Raw genomic sequence first — 13,767 nt, forward strand, 5'->3', positions numbered from 1 at the left:
AGTAATTACTAATTACAAACGGAGGTCTTTTGCCAAATGTCAAATCAAAGATCAAAGAACTATATACTACCGAGAACTACTTCCAGTACGGAGCCAAAGCCTCCGCCGTATCCAGAATTGTCTCTTTGTATGTCTTGAAGGTCAATTCGACATGCTTCTGCACCTTGCTTGAGTCGAATCGGACCCCAGCCTCATCAAAAGTCCAGTCCTTGTTATAACTGAAGGTTTTATCTCCATCGGGGATGATATCCGCGCGTTCTGGGTACGCTTCTTTGAGGATGTCATAGATTGCTTTCTGAGGTCCATGCCCCGCGACCACCAGATATCGCTGCCCGTCAGCTAGTTTGGGGTTCTCAGTGCACCATAGGTAGATTTTAGCAATATCGCGGATATCCGAGTATGGGGCGGCTCCGGCGATCTTGGCAATGTGGTCCTGGGGTCCAGGCAGTTCTAGCCCTCGGAGAGCATTCAGGATCGACTTGCAGGTGGATGGAATTTCGGTTTCGGACTCTGGGAGAACAATTGGTGGACCAGTCGCGATGGATCCACAGATAGAAGCGATGGCAAATGGTGCCTGAAGAAAATCAGTTTAGAGCGAGAACGGATTCAGGGACTGAATTTCAAATACCTTGCTCTCGTAGAGGGCCCAAACGTACTTCTCTGCCCTGATCTTCGCAACTGGATAGGAAGCGAAGATCGAGACATTGTCGCCCTCCCTCTCTACAATCTCGGGATGGACGACATTCCAACTATCGTCATTGTAAACGTGCGGGGGCTGAGCGCCGGGCTTAATGCAGGCTGCTGCAGATGAGGTAAAGACAAAAATCTCTAGTTGATCGCCAGCATACTTCAAAGCCGAGTTGAGTAAGTTTCGTGTTCCAGCAATTGTAGGTTCGATCAACTGCGTCGATGCCTTTGTGATTCCGGGGCCGATAACTGGTGCCGCCATGTGAATAATCGCAGAAACCCCTATTTTTGATTAGTTACATCATTTGCCGAGATTTCAATTAACCATAGGGATTATGTTACCTTTGACAGCTTCGTCGAACGCCTCCACCTCACTTATATCCGGCACAACAGCGATTTCGATTTGTGATTCAAATCTTTTCCATGGGCCTTCTAGTAAAGCTGTCACTCTCTCGCGGGAGCGACATGTGCCACGGAGAATGTGGCCTGCTTGCAACACAGCCGTGCCAGTATTTGAAGCCAGATATCCGTTGATACCCGTGATCAAGATGACTTTGCGACGAAGGATGGACATGGTTTAGGAGACAGCAGGCGACTGTGAAATAACTCAATATGAAAGGAAAATTTGATCAAAAACATGAACCGAATGGATGGGGATGGGCCCTTAATAAATAGATCCATTGAATGCATCCTTTCATGTAAGCATTGAATTACGCTAATGACAGAGAGAGAGAGAAAGAGAGAAGAGGATTAGGAAACAGATGTCATACCTGATGCAGTAAGGTCGGAACAAGTTCTTATTGTACTATAAAATGACAATAACATTCCCGCTAATACTACTTATGCTAAAGGATTGATAAACCACCTCTTGCAGCCTTGTTGGAATTGAAACCCAACCTTCCGATCCTGGGCAAGCTTCAATAGCACCTCATTCATGTACGGCTCCAGAGCTAACTTGCTCACATCCTCCGTCACACTACCATAGACTGCAGTGACAATCTCCCTGATAGTAACGCTGCCTTTGCCCCCTTTCTTTCCTTGGTCTTGGCTTTCTCTGCTTCTTTTCAGTGCTAGCAGTATCTGTCTCTCTCGTCGGATTTGTTGTGCTTTGTACTGGGTCATTGTAACTGGGAGATTTCTGATGACATCTCCATGAGCAGGATAACCAATTTGACAGTGCTGATCCTCCATAGTATCAAGTGATGTTGTATAGAGCCCCAAATCTTCAACAACGGTATAGCCATGGCCCAAGACATTGTCGCCCGTGAAAAGAGCACATTCCTCTTCGAGAACAAAGCACATATGATCATTGGCATGACCAGGCGTGAACACCGACCTTACCGTGGCCCCTTCTACTTTGAACACTTGTCCGTCCTCAATAGGTAATTGGCCAACATCCGGCTTGTTCTTGTAAATGGCAGATGAGAGCCCCGGGTAACGTTTGACAAGGTCGGGTACACCACCTGTGTGGTCCCAGTGCCAATGTGTGAGAAGCACATGGGAGATTGTGAAGCCGCCTTTTTCTAGAACAGATGAAATGAAATCAATCCATTCTGCTTCACCTTGGGCGGTATCGATCAGGATCTTTTCCTTTCCACTCCCGATGAGATATGTGTTCGTTCCCTGTAATTGGAACTTAAACCAGGCCCGTGAATGTCAGTATGCTGCAACGACTAGATTGAATGTGGGCGAAAAATCAAGAGAACGTTGTCTCTTACCTTTCCGGGGTTGGCTCCCAGGACTCTAGTGACTATCGGGGTTATTTCGTCAACATCTGGTAAGATGGGTAAATGTGCTTTCTGGCTCGCAAGATAGTCATGAAAGATGCTTTCGTTGAAACTGGCCAACGACATTGCGGTCAACTGAGTTGGACTTCCTGAGACTCGAGTTGAAGACAATGGACGAAGGTCTTTCAATTAAACTACTTGTGATTTAAATTTAGCCCTACTTCGTGCTCAGCACGGAGTATCCATGCTTACGGCTTACTGGGGGCGGGATTCTTACTCAAAATAGATTAATAAAGAGTTGTGAGAGTGGTTCAGCCATCGAGACTATTCCTCATACAGTAAGATACCCAGGAGGCGTCAAAGTAGAATCTCGTCAGCTTTCTGATAGCAATATGTACTATGAACTTTGCGTTTAGCGTAGCGAACAACGGACTTCATACCATAAAACACACGGAAAGGAAGCTGAATATACCTTTCTTTCGTTCTAAATAAAGTCAGTGCAAGACAGCCCTCGGCGAGAACCAACTCTATTCTCAATCTCATTCTTTGAGTCCCAAATTATTCCTCTGCTGTTTTTACCTGCATTTGTCACTTTAAATCGTGTGTTCCCAGATTTCAAGATTCTTCTTTCTTTGGGCGAAGAACCATCACAATCTTCATCATGGATCAAAAGATCGCAGGGGTACAAACCTCACCCATGGCCCAACGCGGTGCCGCCTGCTACGAATCGTGGATCATGTATGTCTATGATCTCTTTGTCTTGGGTTTTCTCAACAGGTTCGCCTGGCGTTGCCCAACAGATAAGCACCTCTTGCCGCTTTTCAAAAACAACATTCGCACCACTCACCTCGACATCGGTGTCGGCACTGGTTACTATCTCAAAAATTCTAACATTGCCCCGTCGGTCCAACTCACGCTTTCCGACCTGAGTCCAAATGCCATCCGTGTCGCCAAACTTCGGTCCGGCCGCCCTGATGCTGGAGAGATGCTTTGGGATGTGACCCAGCCCTTTCCAGTACCGGAGGGGAAATATGATAAGTTTGATTCTGTCTCAATGTTCTACGTCCTTCATTGTGTTCCTGGGCCTGGAAAACGCAAGGTTGTTGTTTTCGAGAATGTTAAGAATTGTATGACCGCCGATGGTGTTTTGACTGGCGCCACGGTCTTGGGAAAGGGCGTTCAAGACAATTTCGTTGGGAGACGTGTCCGGGCTCATTGTATTGAGGACGGAGTATTCGACAATGCTGATGATGATGCGGAGACCTTTATCGCCGCCCTGCGTGAGAATTTCAACGAAGTCGAAGTGGAGGTTATCGGGGTGTCCCTTGTTTTTCGGGCTGTTGGGCCCAAATTCCTGTGAATAGTTGTTTTTCCTTTTGAGAAGTGGAAATTAGTAAAGAAATGAAGAACGATATTGGACAATTGACTTGTTGAAAAGCCGAGAAAAAATTTCTAATTTATATGAAATGTATCGAGAGTAACAAATGCCACCGAAGGTCGTTCTAAATCTCCGAGGAATCAATATTTTCCGCTTGAAATGCGGTTTGATGTTGGAATCATGATCACATCCGCGGAGACCAAAAGGTATACTTACAGTCACAACAGTCCCTTGGGTGCGAGGAGGACATGTTCATCATATATTTCATTCATCTCTTAAAAGTATCTTCCAGCTTCCTCATACTAACATATCAGAAAGCCGAGCTTCACTCACTTTGGCCTTCCTCCAATGGAGCAGTCTTTTCCGTCCGAAGGCCTTGTGTGGCAACCAGAGCCTGATTCAGGTCATAAGCTTCAGTGAAGAAACTGAGCAGGAGTCCAACAGCCGAAACGCCACAGCAGACTGCCCAGACAATTCTCAAACTATCGGTATATGCTTCCTGCAGGTGTAGTTTGTGGACATCATTGGGCATTCCCTTGATGATCTGCACAAGCCCCGCCGAATCAGAGCTGTATTCGCTGGCCAGAGAAGTGAACTCTGGGTACTTCAACAAGTTTTCATACATGCGATTTTGAAAGATTGCACCACCAATAGCAACACCAAGGGCCTGGCCAAGAGCGCGGAAGAAGCTAAACATTGCCACCGCAGTGGCTAGGTTCTCGTTTGTAGAAGATGCTTGGATTGCGAATCCCAACGATGGGAACAAGAATCCTAGGCCGAGTCCCGCCACCAAGTTGAGGAAAACCCATCCAGGCACGCTGGTGTTGACTTTTATCAAGCAAATGAGTCCACAGCCAATTGTGGAGAAGGCCCAGCCTAGCCAGATTGCCCATCGATATCTTCCGGTTTTTGAAGATATAATCCCGACCGCCATAGCACTAGGTGCGACAGTAAATGTCTCAGGGAAAAGAGCAACACCGGACAGAATTGGACTGTAGCCCTTGACAGCCTCGTAGTAAAGAGGTAGGTAGTACAAGGTGCACCAGAGAACGAGACCTTGTAGGGTGCTCCCAATAAAAGACACAGTCGCAGTTCTATTGTTGAAGATGGAAGGCGGAATGACAGGGTCAACAGCATAGTGATGCTCATAGTAACCAAAGAAGCAAAGCCCCAAGAAACCAAGGATGAAGGGAACGAGTGTATGCCACGACCCCCATGGATACGAGACACCGCCCCATGTGAGAGGAATTAGGAATGAGGTCATACTGGCAACGAAAAGCACTGTGCCAATATAATCGATCCGCCGGAGCTTTTCGATCAACGAGGAAGGGATCATGTTGAGCTTAAGAAAGACCATTATCATGATAACCCCGACGCCAATGAACGGGAAATTGATGTAGAAGATCCAGCGCTAAAGTTGATCATGTTAGTAAACGTTAGATCTTTAAAGAGATATGATTTTACTAACCCAAGTGACATTTTGTGAGAATGCGCCACCCAAAATGGGGCCAGAGACAGAGCCAATAGCCCACATACCGCTGAAGACACCAAAATACTGGCCGCGGTGCCTCAGGGGTACGATATCAGTCATAATGACTTCTGTCAGGGCAATAATACCTCCGCCACCGACACCTTGGATGGAACGCCCCACAAGCAGATGTGTAAAGTCCTTGGACACCCCTGAGATGATAGCTCCCGCCAGAAAGAGAGCGATAGCAACCATAATTACGGATCGACGTCCAAAGATGTTTGAAAATGATGCAAAACTCGGTTGGAAGACTAATCTTACAGTCAGTTGAAGAACACCAGAGGGAAAAGCAAAATATAGATACCTGTTGAAGATAGGAGGAACGACGTCCCACTCCAAAATGCTTCAATTGCGGTCCCGTTGAGCTCCTTAGAGATAATCTGCATCGCGTTAGAGGCCCATTTCCCAGGTTATGTTGATCATTTCTAGCATACCGGTAAAGCAACGGATATCGATGTACCATCAAGAGCCGCCATCAAGGTCAGGACGGCCAAAATCACAAAGATCATAGTACCGCGCATGCCCAGCCTAAAGTCCTGGTCGGAGTCTTGGACAGATATTGTCGACGAAGATGTGCTGGCCGTTTCATTTGACGCATCGATGGCATTATCGGGGACAACCAGCGCCGTGTCGTTGGAAGTTCCGTTTGCCATGGTGTCAACTCGCAGAGCTCTCAGCTGTAGAAGCTTTGTCTCGCCCTTTCCTCTCTCACGTTAACGTGCACCACTTCTCAAGCCTTGTTGCTCCAGGTGCGTATTCGATCTTTGTCGCCCTTGATACAAGGAGAGCGAGAGGAGGAGCTACTATTCCCAGGAAAAATTGGTTATTGCCTGGCAACTTGTATCAAACAGAACCAGAATAAGGAAATAGTGAGGAATATTTCCTATAGAACTTTTCAAGAAATTAGTTCTTTCCCTCGGTTAAGCTTGCAGGTGCTTTCAATGGGTTTCACCAGGCGTGTGAAATGTCCGTAGAAATGCCCGATGCGCACAATACGATGTATGACATATTCTGTAATTACGAGGTAAAATTGTCGAGGCAACCTGCACGTAGTATGGGGCCAATTTACCAGGGAAAAAAAAAGAAAAAGAAGCATCCTTGCAAGAGGGGAACTAGTGCTGACGATACTCCACATTTAGGTGCTTCGTTCTAAGAACGCCGTCCTCGCACGTCGTGCCAGGGATTTTGTCTAAATCAGATGATTCTTTGAGAATACCTCTGGGAGGGAGAGTAGAAAAGACTGAACAATGAAGCAGTTTTGATTTTAGTTTCACACACACTTTTCAAACATATCTTCCACATTGCTTTTTCTATCACATAAAATGTCGATTCCCGAAGAAACTAGCGTTCTCGTGGTGGGCGGTGGCCCTGCAGGCTCATATGCAGCAGCTGTGCTGGCGCGTGAGGGTATCAGCACTGTGCTTCTGGAGGCCGATCTCTTCCCCAGGTACGTTTCCAGGGTTGTTTGAAATACTATAGTAATCAGCCTAACCAAAAGTAGATATCACATCGGCGAGAGTATGCTTCCGTCCATGCGTCACTTCCTTCGTTTTATCGACCTTGATGAAACCTTTGATAAACATGGATTTGTGCAAAAGGTTGAGTCCCCCCACCCCATGGGAACCATCCATGGAGGTATATAGAAAGGGTTGGTGACTAACACACGGGCAATGCAAAATAGAAAGGTGCTGCTTTCAAGCTCAACGCGTTTCCCGAGGCCTGTAAGTACTCCGCCGATCATTCCTACAGTTTCAAAACACTGACGCCTTCAACTAGACACGGATTTCGTGGCTGCCGGTGGTCCTGATGCCTATGCCTGGAATGTTGATCGTGCCGAAGCCGATAACCTGATGTTTCAGCATGCCCGCAAGAGTGGCGCCAAGGCTTTTGACGGTGTCAAGGTTAACTCGATTGAATTCGTACCTTTGAATGAGCAAAACGGCCAAACCGATTCTGAGCTCCCCAACCCCGGACGGCCTGTTTCTGCTGACTGGTCCCGTAAAGATGGCACCTCCGGTACTCTTAAGTTCAAATACATTATTGATGCCAGTGGCCGTGCTGGGTTGGTGAGCACCAAATACTACAAGAACCGCAAATACAACCAGGGCTTGAAGAACATTGCGAGCTGGGGCTACTGGGAAAACGCCAAGACCCATGCTCCTGGTACCCAGAGAGAAGGCCAGCCTTTCTTCGAGGCCTTGCAAGGTACACATCACCTTTCCATCATTCGGTGGTCTGCTGTTTTTCCAAGTTGCTAATACTATTGGTTTGGAATTTTTAGATGCCAGTGGTTGGGTTTGGACCATTCCTTTGCACAACAACAAGACTTCCGTGGGCGTTGTTATGAACCAGGCTACCGCCACCACCAAAAAGAAGGCTATGGATGATTCATCTACCAAGGGCTTCTACCTCGACACCCTGAAATCCACTCCCGAGACATGGGATCTCATTGCCGATGCTGAGCTAGTTTCTGATATCAAGTCAGCTTCTGATTGGTCTTACAGCGCCTCGACTTATGCCACCCCATACATTCGTATTGCGGGCGATGCCGGATGCTTTATTGACCCCTACTTCTCCTCCGGTGTCCACTTGGCGCTGGCCTCTGGCCTTTCGGCCGCCACAACCATCTGTGCTGCCATGAAGGGCCAAATTGAGGAGTCTGCCGCTGCCAATTGGCACTCCAGCAAGGTCGGAACTGGATACACTCGTTTCCTAGTCGTGGTTATGAGTGCTCTGAAGCAGATCACGGTACCAGAAGAGCCTGTTATCGGTGACTGGGATGAGAAGAGCTTCGACCGTGCCTTCTCCATGTTCAAGCCTAGTATGTTCTTTTCTGTCGGTCTTGTTGTGAAAATGCGACTAATATTTTCGTCTTTCAGTCATCCAGGGTACCGCGGATGTGAAGAACAACCTCACTCCAGCCGAGATCTCCCAAACGATTGACTTCTGCATGAAGGCATTCCACCCAGCACCCAAGGAGCAGCGTGAGAATATTTCCGATAAGCTAGCCAACGGCGCTGCCGCCGGTAGTAGTTCCGCAAACCCTGCTCTATCGGAGCAAACCCTTTCCGCCGAAGAGCAGCGGATCTTAACAACCATGAGGGCCAGAAATGCCATCCGAACTGAGGACCTAATTCACATTGATAACTTCAGTGTCGATGTAGTTGATGGAATGGTCCCCCACTTGAAGCGTGGAGAGTTGGGCCTGGTTGATGCTGCAGTGGCAAAGGTCAAGACCCCTACGGCTGATACTAAGCAGTCGGTCTCGATCTTCTCTTACTAGAAAAATAGTTACTTTCACTCGAGATGAAGCATAATCCACGATATATTACCTCTTTTTACCTGTTTTTCATCTTTCTGGATTGCCTATCAGTTTTCTTCGATCAATATTAGCAATATTTAATCACAAACTGTCTTGAATCACGAAAGTCCAGTAGAAGTGTGAATTGTTGACGATATATTTTATATGTTTGCTTCTTTCCTGAATCAATAGTATTTGACCTTATTAGACCTAGAGTGTAGTACATAAGAGCCCCTGAACCAGGGTTCTACTACCAAAGAACACCCAAGGACTTGTTCACCCAAAAGACCGTTTGTTTTCTAAACGAATACTGATAGTTATTCAAAAACAAGCGGCTACATAACGACAAATTCTTTGTCTGGGTGAATAGTGTTTAGAGACATGATCTTTACCACGCCCATTGTGCTAATTAGCATCAATTTTGGCTCACTTGTCTGTTTGACAAGAAGGAATTTATTGCAAATGCACATGTAATGTTAAAATATACTAGTTTGTGGACTTGATTGGAATCGACGCTTCCATGGATGTCCATTCTCCCACCGAAACCAGCACCGGGGCCGCAATCTAGCAAGGCCCGCCGGGTCCACTATCGGCCTTAGCGGGCTTTGGAGACTTCATTGAGGGCCGAGGCTCTCTGGGCCCAAAAGCCGATGCAGTATTCACGTATTACTGGCGTATCATTAGCGTTAAACTTAGGTCTTACAAGGCACAAATTTATTCTTATTTAGCGGCTAGGATATCCACAGGTATAAGCTCCGTGCTAAGCACGGAGTCAATAGTGACCGGCTTGAAACTGTCTAATTGACATAACCCAGGAGTACAGATAGTAGTTTGGCAGACGAAAATATACATAACTACGTGAAATAAACGTAATCGCGTAGGAAGAGCTACACGAGAAAAACATTTGAACATGTCTACATCCGATAAGATCATCCTGTTGACCGGTGCTACGGGATTTATCGGCTTCCAAACGCTCCTAGATGCCCTCGAGGCTGGATTCCGAGTGCGATGTGCAGTCCGCAGTGAAGCCAAAGGGGAGGCTCTCCTGTTAAAGCCAGCGTTACAATCGTTCCTGCAAGCCCCCGACAACCAATCACGACCCGTGGACATTGTTGTCGTGTCAGACCAGGCTGCTCCAGGCGCCTTCCAAGAAGCTATAGTGGGAACAAGCTACGTGATCCATATTGCATCTCCACTCCCATCTACTCAGCCAAACGGCCACCTCGATGCCGAGGCCAACTTCCTAGCCCCCGCTAGACGGGCGACTCTCGAAATCCTTCAAGCCGCCGCGACAACTACCTCTATCGAGCGCGTCGTTATTACTAGTTCGGTCGCGGCATTTGTGTCACCAAAGATCTTCGTGGGAATGGAACGCCAAGACCCACAGCATCCCTTCACTCCCACCAGCCGGATGCCACTAATGACGCCACCTTTCCCGCACGCGGGTGTGGCTTACGTTGCCTCTAAGGTGGCATCTCTTGAAGCGACCGAGACCTGGGTGAAGGAAACAAAGCCTAGGTTTAGTGTCGTTAATATTCACCCATCCTGGGCTCTAGGTCGGGCCGAATGTGCCGATGATATGGGGTCCCTGTTTAAGACGACCAACTGGCTAGTTCTTGACGCCATTGTCAAGGGCAATAAGTCACCTTATCCCAACATGATGCGTGCTATCGTTGATGTTCATGATATTGCTCGTATGCAGATCCAGTCATTACAGAAAGCAGACATCGTGGAGCCCGGGCGTTGTCGGAGTTTCATTGCAAGTACACCTGCCACTTACGAGGATATTCCGGGCATTATCCACAAAAACTTTGCGGAGGATATTCAAAATGGTCGCGTTACTGTTTTGGGCGAGCAGACATCGTTCCCGCTTCCTATTGATTCATCATGCACCGAGGTCACTTTTGGGTGGAAATTTAAAGGCCTCGAAGAAATCATCAACGAGCTGATCTCGCAGTACATTGAGCTTCAATAGCGAGCTGGGGGGCCTTAGACCAAAGGACCATGTAGTTTGCTAGTCTTCTCCTTTCTCTCTCCTACGTCCTCTTTGTCCATAAAATGGTACACAGTTCTTTCTCCATAGAGATCTCCTTTGTGTAGTGATAGAGTAAGAATATCACTGTATTGCCTTTGGCCCCCAATATATATATGTTGTATATGTAGGGAATAACACAGCCATCCAACCCCTCGGATGAAACAAATACCCCAGCCTAATTTTTGTATTGGGGCTGAGCGGAGTCCTACATTGCAGTATCCAAACTGCCTAGCAAACAACCTGGTTCAATTAGGGTTGCATACCCTGCATTGGTCTGGATATGCAGGCCACCATCGAACAACAGAGATAATCTCCATTAAGCCCCGTGATCCAATCTGCCCCGGGTTTACCTGTATCTCGAATCAAGATTGTCACATAGTCTAATAGAACATCTTATAGTATCCTTTCTGTCATATACTTCACCATTCCATCCCTCGCCTATTTTAGACAACTTTTCCGATAGATAAAGACGGGAGGGCGTCCTGGTCTAATTAGGGCCACGGAGTATCAACACCCTCTTAACAAATTACGTATTTATATAACTTTTCTTTTTCCAATTTTTGTATAAGCGAGATTTGGAACCTGCCAAGTTTAGAGGGTGTCCGACCGCACCCGCTCTTTCGGCCCCAAACGTCGTACGATGTACAAGATCAGTGCACATCTTGAGGAACGACTAACTAGGAACAACGGTGATGACAATAAAAAGTACCCCGGATCTTCATTGGTCGGGCCTAGACTATACTAAGTCGTATGCGAACAAAATCATGAAAACGTGATCCCCGAACGGGAGAAAATGTAAATGCTTTTTTCATCTATATATTCAACTACCAATCAACGAAAGTTGAATATGTATACCCTATTATAGAATACTGGTTTGGTAGATAAGGACATAGGGAGAAACGAAAAAGAAAATCGTAAATTCATATGCCTGAGTGATCACATATATTGCCACTCGGGGTTGTGTGTTGGCATTGGCGCATGCAGGTCAGCTTCAAAGAACGCCGAATCGATGTCCGATCCATGAGACACCGAGCCATCTCGGGAAAGAGAGAGCGGTGTCATTCTGTCAAGGCTCAAACCCATTAAATTGTTAAATTGAGGCTCCCTGTTTGTACATATCAGCCTCGGCACCAACTTTATAGAACCAAGAACATAGGAAAAAACACTTACATGCCTGCTGGGGGTCCGCGAAGTCTTAGGAATTCAATATAGTCAAAGACCTTATAGCCTTTGGCCCCTAGGGCCTCCCATTGCGGTGTCTTCTCGGCAACAATTTGTGCAAAGCTCATTTGGAAGTTTTCACGGATGATAGGGAAGTGGGCAACCTTTAGCATATTGTCAAGGCTGCAAACATTGCCGAGTAGGAAAAGAGCGAATGATCTGACTGCTTTGCTGCATCCTTCCAAGGTTCCAAAGACTATTTTAGCGGCTTTTCGACCATCGCTAGCCCAATCCTTTGCTTTCCCTGAGTGCTTGAGAAGGTCTGACATTTGTCGGTTTACCTGAGGGCAAATATTTAGTACTAGTGTCCAAAAGTAAAAGCAGACGCGGAACCTTACCTTCTTTGCGGCAAGGACCGGAGAAAGATGCTCCTCTCTGATAACCCTTTCCTCTTCTCTTTTAAAAATCTCCCAGCTAAGCATGCCGTATATGAATCCCAATGTGTTAGAGACATTACCAAGCTGGCTGAGGGCCCCTGCAAATTGCACGCTAGACATTCCATGTAGGGATATAGGAAGACAGGAGCCATTGTACAGGCCGTCGACTTGCCCATTGTGCTCCGACATTGTTGGAATGGGGTGATTGCAGATAGCAGTCAAGAAGTTTTGTAATTTCGTCATTCGCTTGGAGCTCCAGTCAGGAGCCTTCTGCGCCATTGGTCCATGAGAACAACAGCGCTCCACTTCCCCAGGAATTTGCTGTGCATGGATGGATCCGGAGTTGCACAGGATCGAGCTTGCCGGGGGTGTAGTCATCTGAGATGCTCCCATCGTGGATAACCACTGGGTGTTGTCTTGGTGCGTCTGCATATCAAGATGGGGCCATTGTTGGTATGGTGGTGCTTCGAGAGTGCCGAAAGAGTCATCAACCAGAGTAGCTGCAACATCTGGGGCCAAACAAGGTGATACACTCGCAGTTGCCGGGGCAGTTGGCTGATGGTTGAAGATATTGAATTCAAAATTTAGATCTTTCGGACGACCGAGAGTTGCCTCCATCTCTAACATGGTATCAATCCACTTTTGAGGATAAATACCGCGAGGGAATGTCTTCTGACTAGCTATCCTTCCATCTTCAAATGTTGCCGAGAATATCGTCCCCGTAGGCTGCAGTGTGAAGTAAACTCCTTGGGAGATTGGTGACGCCATGTGTACTTTATCCACTGTTCGCTCTTCTGATGATTTTTCACGCGAATCTTGCTTTCCAATGTAAAAGTTTGGCTTTTTGAATAGAATCAAATGAAGATACAGTATTTATAACTGTGTTTGAATAGCGAAGACCACGTGTCCCGGCGGAATGGAAGGAAAAATCAAATTGGGGGCTCTCAGCACTAGAATTCAAGGCCTGTATACAAATCTATTACTGCAATGATTAACACTACGCTAAACACCTTGGCTTTCGAAGGTGTCCCTCACAGCCCACAATTATAGAGTAAATAGATTAAATCGCATGATTCATATCGAACACAATGCCATAGCGTCAAAGTCATGGAGGCTTGAACATTCAGAGTGGAGTCATCACAGATGGTCCCCAGCCTGTGCCGGAACCCGACCTGGCCAACCAGATATCCCCAATGGGAAATTTGGGGTCGAGTTCTGAGTGATGGGATTGATTTGGAAGAATTAAAAGAAATTACAGGTATGAGAGATAGTGAGGGGTCAATGTGCACTGCTGACGTTGCTAAAGCCTTAGTGCTTACCTATGTTTCATACGGGTTTCTGGAATCAAGGGTTTCCTTGTTAGGTGTACCTAGCCAGATTAAGACAAAAAATGGACTCATCTGCGGCCCACTTTTCGATTTTATGGGCGGGTCGAGGCGACGGCCCCCACGGTCCACGCCTAAATCTGGAAGATCGCGGGACGGCCCTGGCCCCGGGCCCCCGGGTATATTGA

At 47.0% G+C, this 13,767-nt stretch overlaps 7 protein-coding genes across 7 annotated transcripts; 3 read left to right on the forward strand and 4 right to left on the reverse strand.

The window, feature by feature from the left end:
* Positions 1 to 76: 76 nt before the first annotated feature.
* N7447_000992 (NAD(P)-binding protein) lies at positions 77 to 1,261 on the reverse strand (the record flags this gene model as incomplete). Its single annotated transcript, XM_057225268.1, has 3 exons — positions 77 to 574; positions 629 to 969; positions 1,030 to 1,261. 3 exons carry the CDS (start codon positions 1,259 to 1,261, stop codon positions 77 to 79), a joined length of 1,071 nt encoding a protein of 356 aa, XP_057089284.1.
* Positions 1,262 to 1,527: 266 nt separating this feature from the next.
* N7447_000993 (metallo-beta-lactamase domain protein) lies at positions 1,528 to 2,540 on the reverse strand (the record flags this gene model as incomplete). Its single annotated transcript, XM_057225269.1, has 2 exons — positions 1,528 to 2,322; positions 2,406 to 2,540. 2 exons carry the CDS (start codon positions 2,538 to 2,540, stop codon positions 1,528 to 1,530), a joined length of 930 nt encoding a protein of 309 aa, XP_057089285.1.
* A 535-nt stretch (positions 2,541 to 3,075) lies between these two features.
* Positions 3,076 to 3,774, forward strand: N7447_000994 (class I SAM-dependent methyltransferase; the record flags this gene model as incomplete). Its single annotated transcript, XM_057225270.1, has 1 exon — positions 3,076 to 3,774. The coding sequence occupies one exon, from the start codon at positions 3,076 to 3,078 to the stop codon at positions 3,772 to 3,774; it is 699 nt and encodes a 232-aa protein (XP_057089286.1).
* A 343-nt stretch (positions 3,775 to 4,117) lies between these two features.
* On the reverse strand, positions 4,118 to 5,973 carry N7447_000995 (major facilitator superfamily domain-containing protein; the record flags this gene model as incomplete). Its single annotated transcript, XM_057225271.1, has 4 exons — positions 4,118 to 5,203; positions 5,261 to 5,571; positions 5,625 to 5,700; positions 5,755 to 5,973. 4 exons carry the CDS (start codon positions 5,971 to 5,973, stop codon positions 4,118 to 4,120), a joined length of 1,692 nt encoding a protein of 563 aa, XP_057089287.1.
* Positions 5,974 to 6,642: 669 nt separating this feature from the next.
* On the forward strand, positions 6,643 to 8,603 carry N7447_000996 (NAD(P)/FAD-dependent oxidoreductase; the record flags this gene model as incomplete). The annotated part of the gene is made up of 5 exons (XM_057225272.1): positions 6,643 to 6,767; positions 6,822 to 6,955; positions 7,097 to 7,525; positions 7,602 to 8,141; positions 8,200 to 8,603. 5 exons carry the CDS (start codon positions 6,643 to 6,645, stop codon positions 8,601 to 8,603), a joined length of 1,632 nt encoding a protein of 543 aa, XP_057089288.1.
* A 928-nt stretch (positions 8,604 to 9,531) lies between these two features.
* On the forward strand, positions 9,532 to 10,596 carry N7447_000997 (NAD(P)-binding protein; the record flags this gene model as incomplete). The annotated part of the gene is made up of 1 exon (XM_057225273.1): positions 9,532 to 10,596. The coding sequence occupies one exon, from the start codon at positions 9,532 to 9,534 to the stop codon at positions 10,594 to 10,596; it is 1,065 nt and encodes a 354-aa protein (XP_057089289.1).
* Positions 10,597 to 11,822: 1,226 nt separating this feature from the next.
* N7447_000998 (uncharacterized protein) lies at positions 11,823 to 12,872 on the reverse strand (the record flags this gene model as incomplete). Its single annotated transcript, XM_057225274.1, has 2 exons — positions 11,823 to 12,158; positions 12,216 to 12,872. 2 exons carry the CDS (start codon positions 12,870 to 12,872, stop codon positions 11,823 to 11,825), a joined length of 993 nt encoding a protein of 330 aa, XP_057089290.1.
* Positions 12,873 to 13,767: the final 895 nt, after the last annotated feature.

The sequence above is a fragment of the Penicillium robsamsonii genome, assembly GCF_028829455.1.
Source record: "Penicillium robsamsonii strain IBT 29466 chromosome Unknown utg000001l_segment0_segment0, whole genome shotgun sequence".
In the NCBI taxonomy this organism is placed as follows: Eukaryota; Fungi; Ascomycota; class Eurotiomycetes; order Eurotiales; family Aspergillaceae; genus Penicillium; species Penicillium robsamsonii.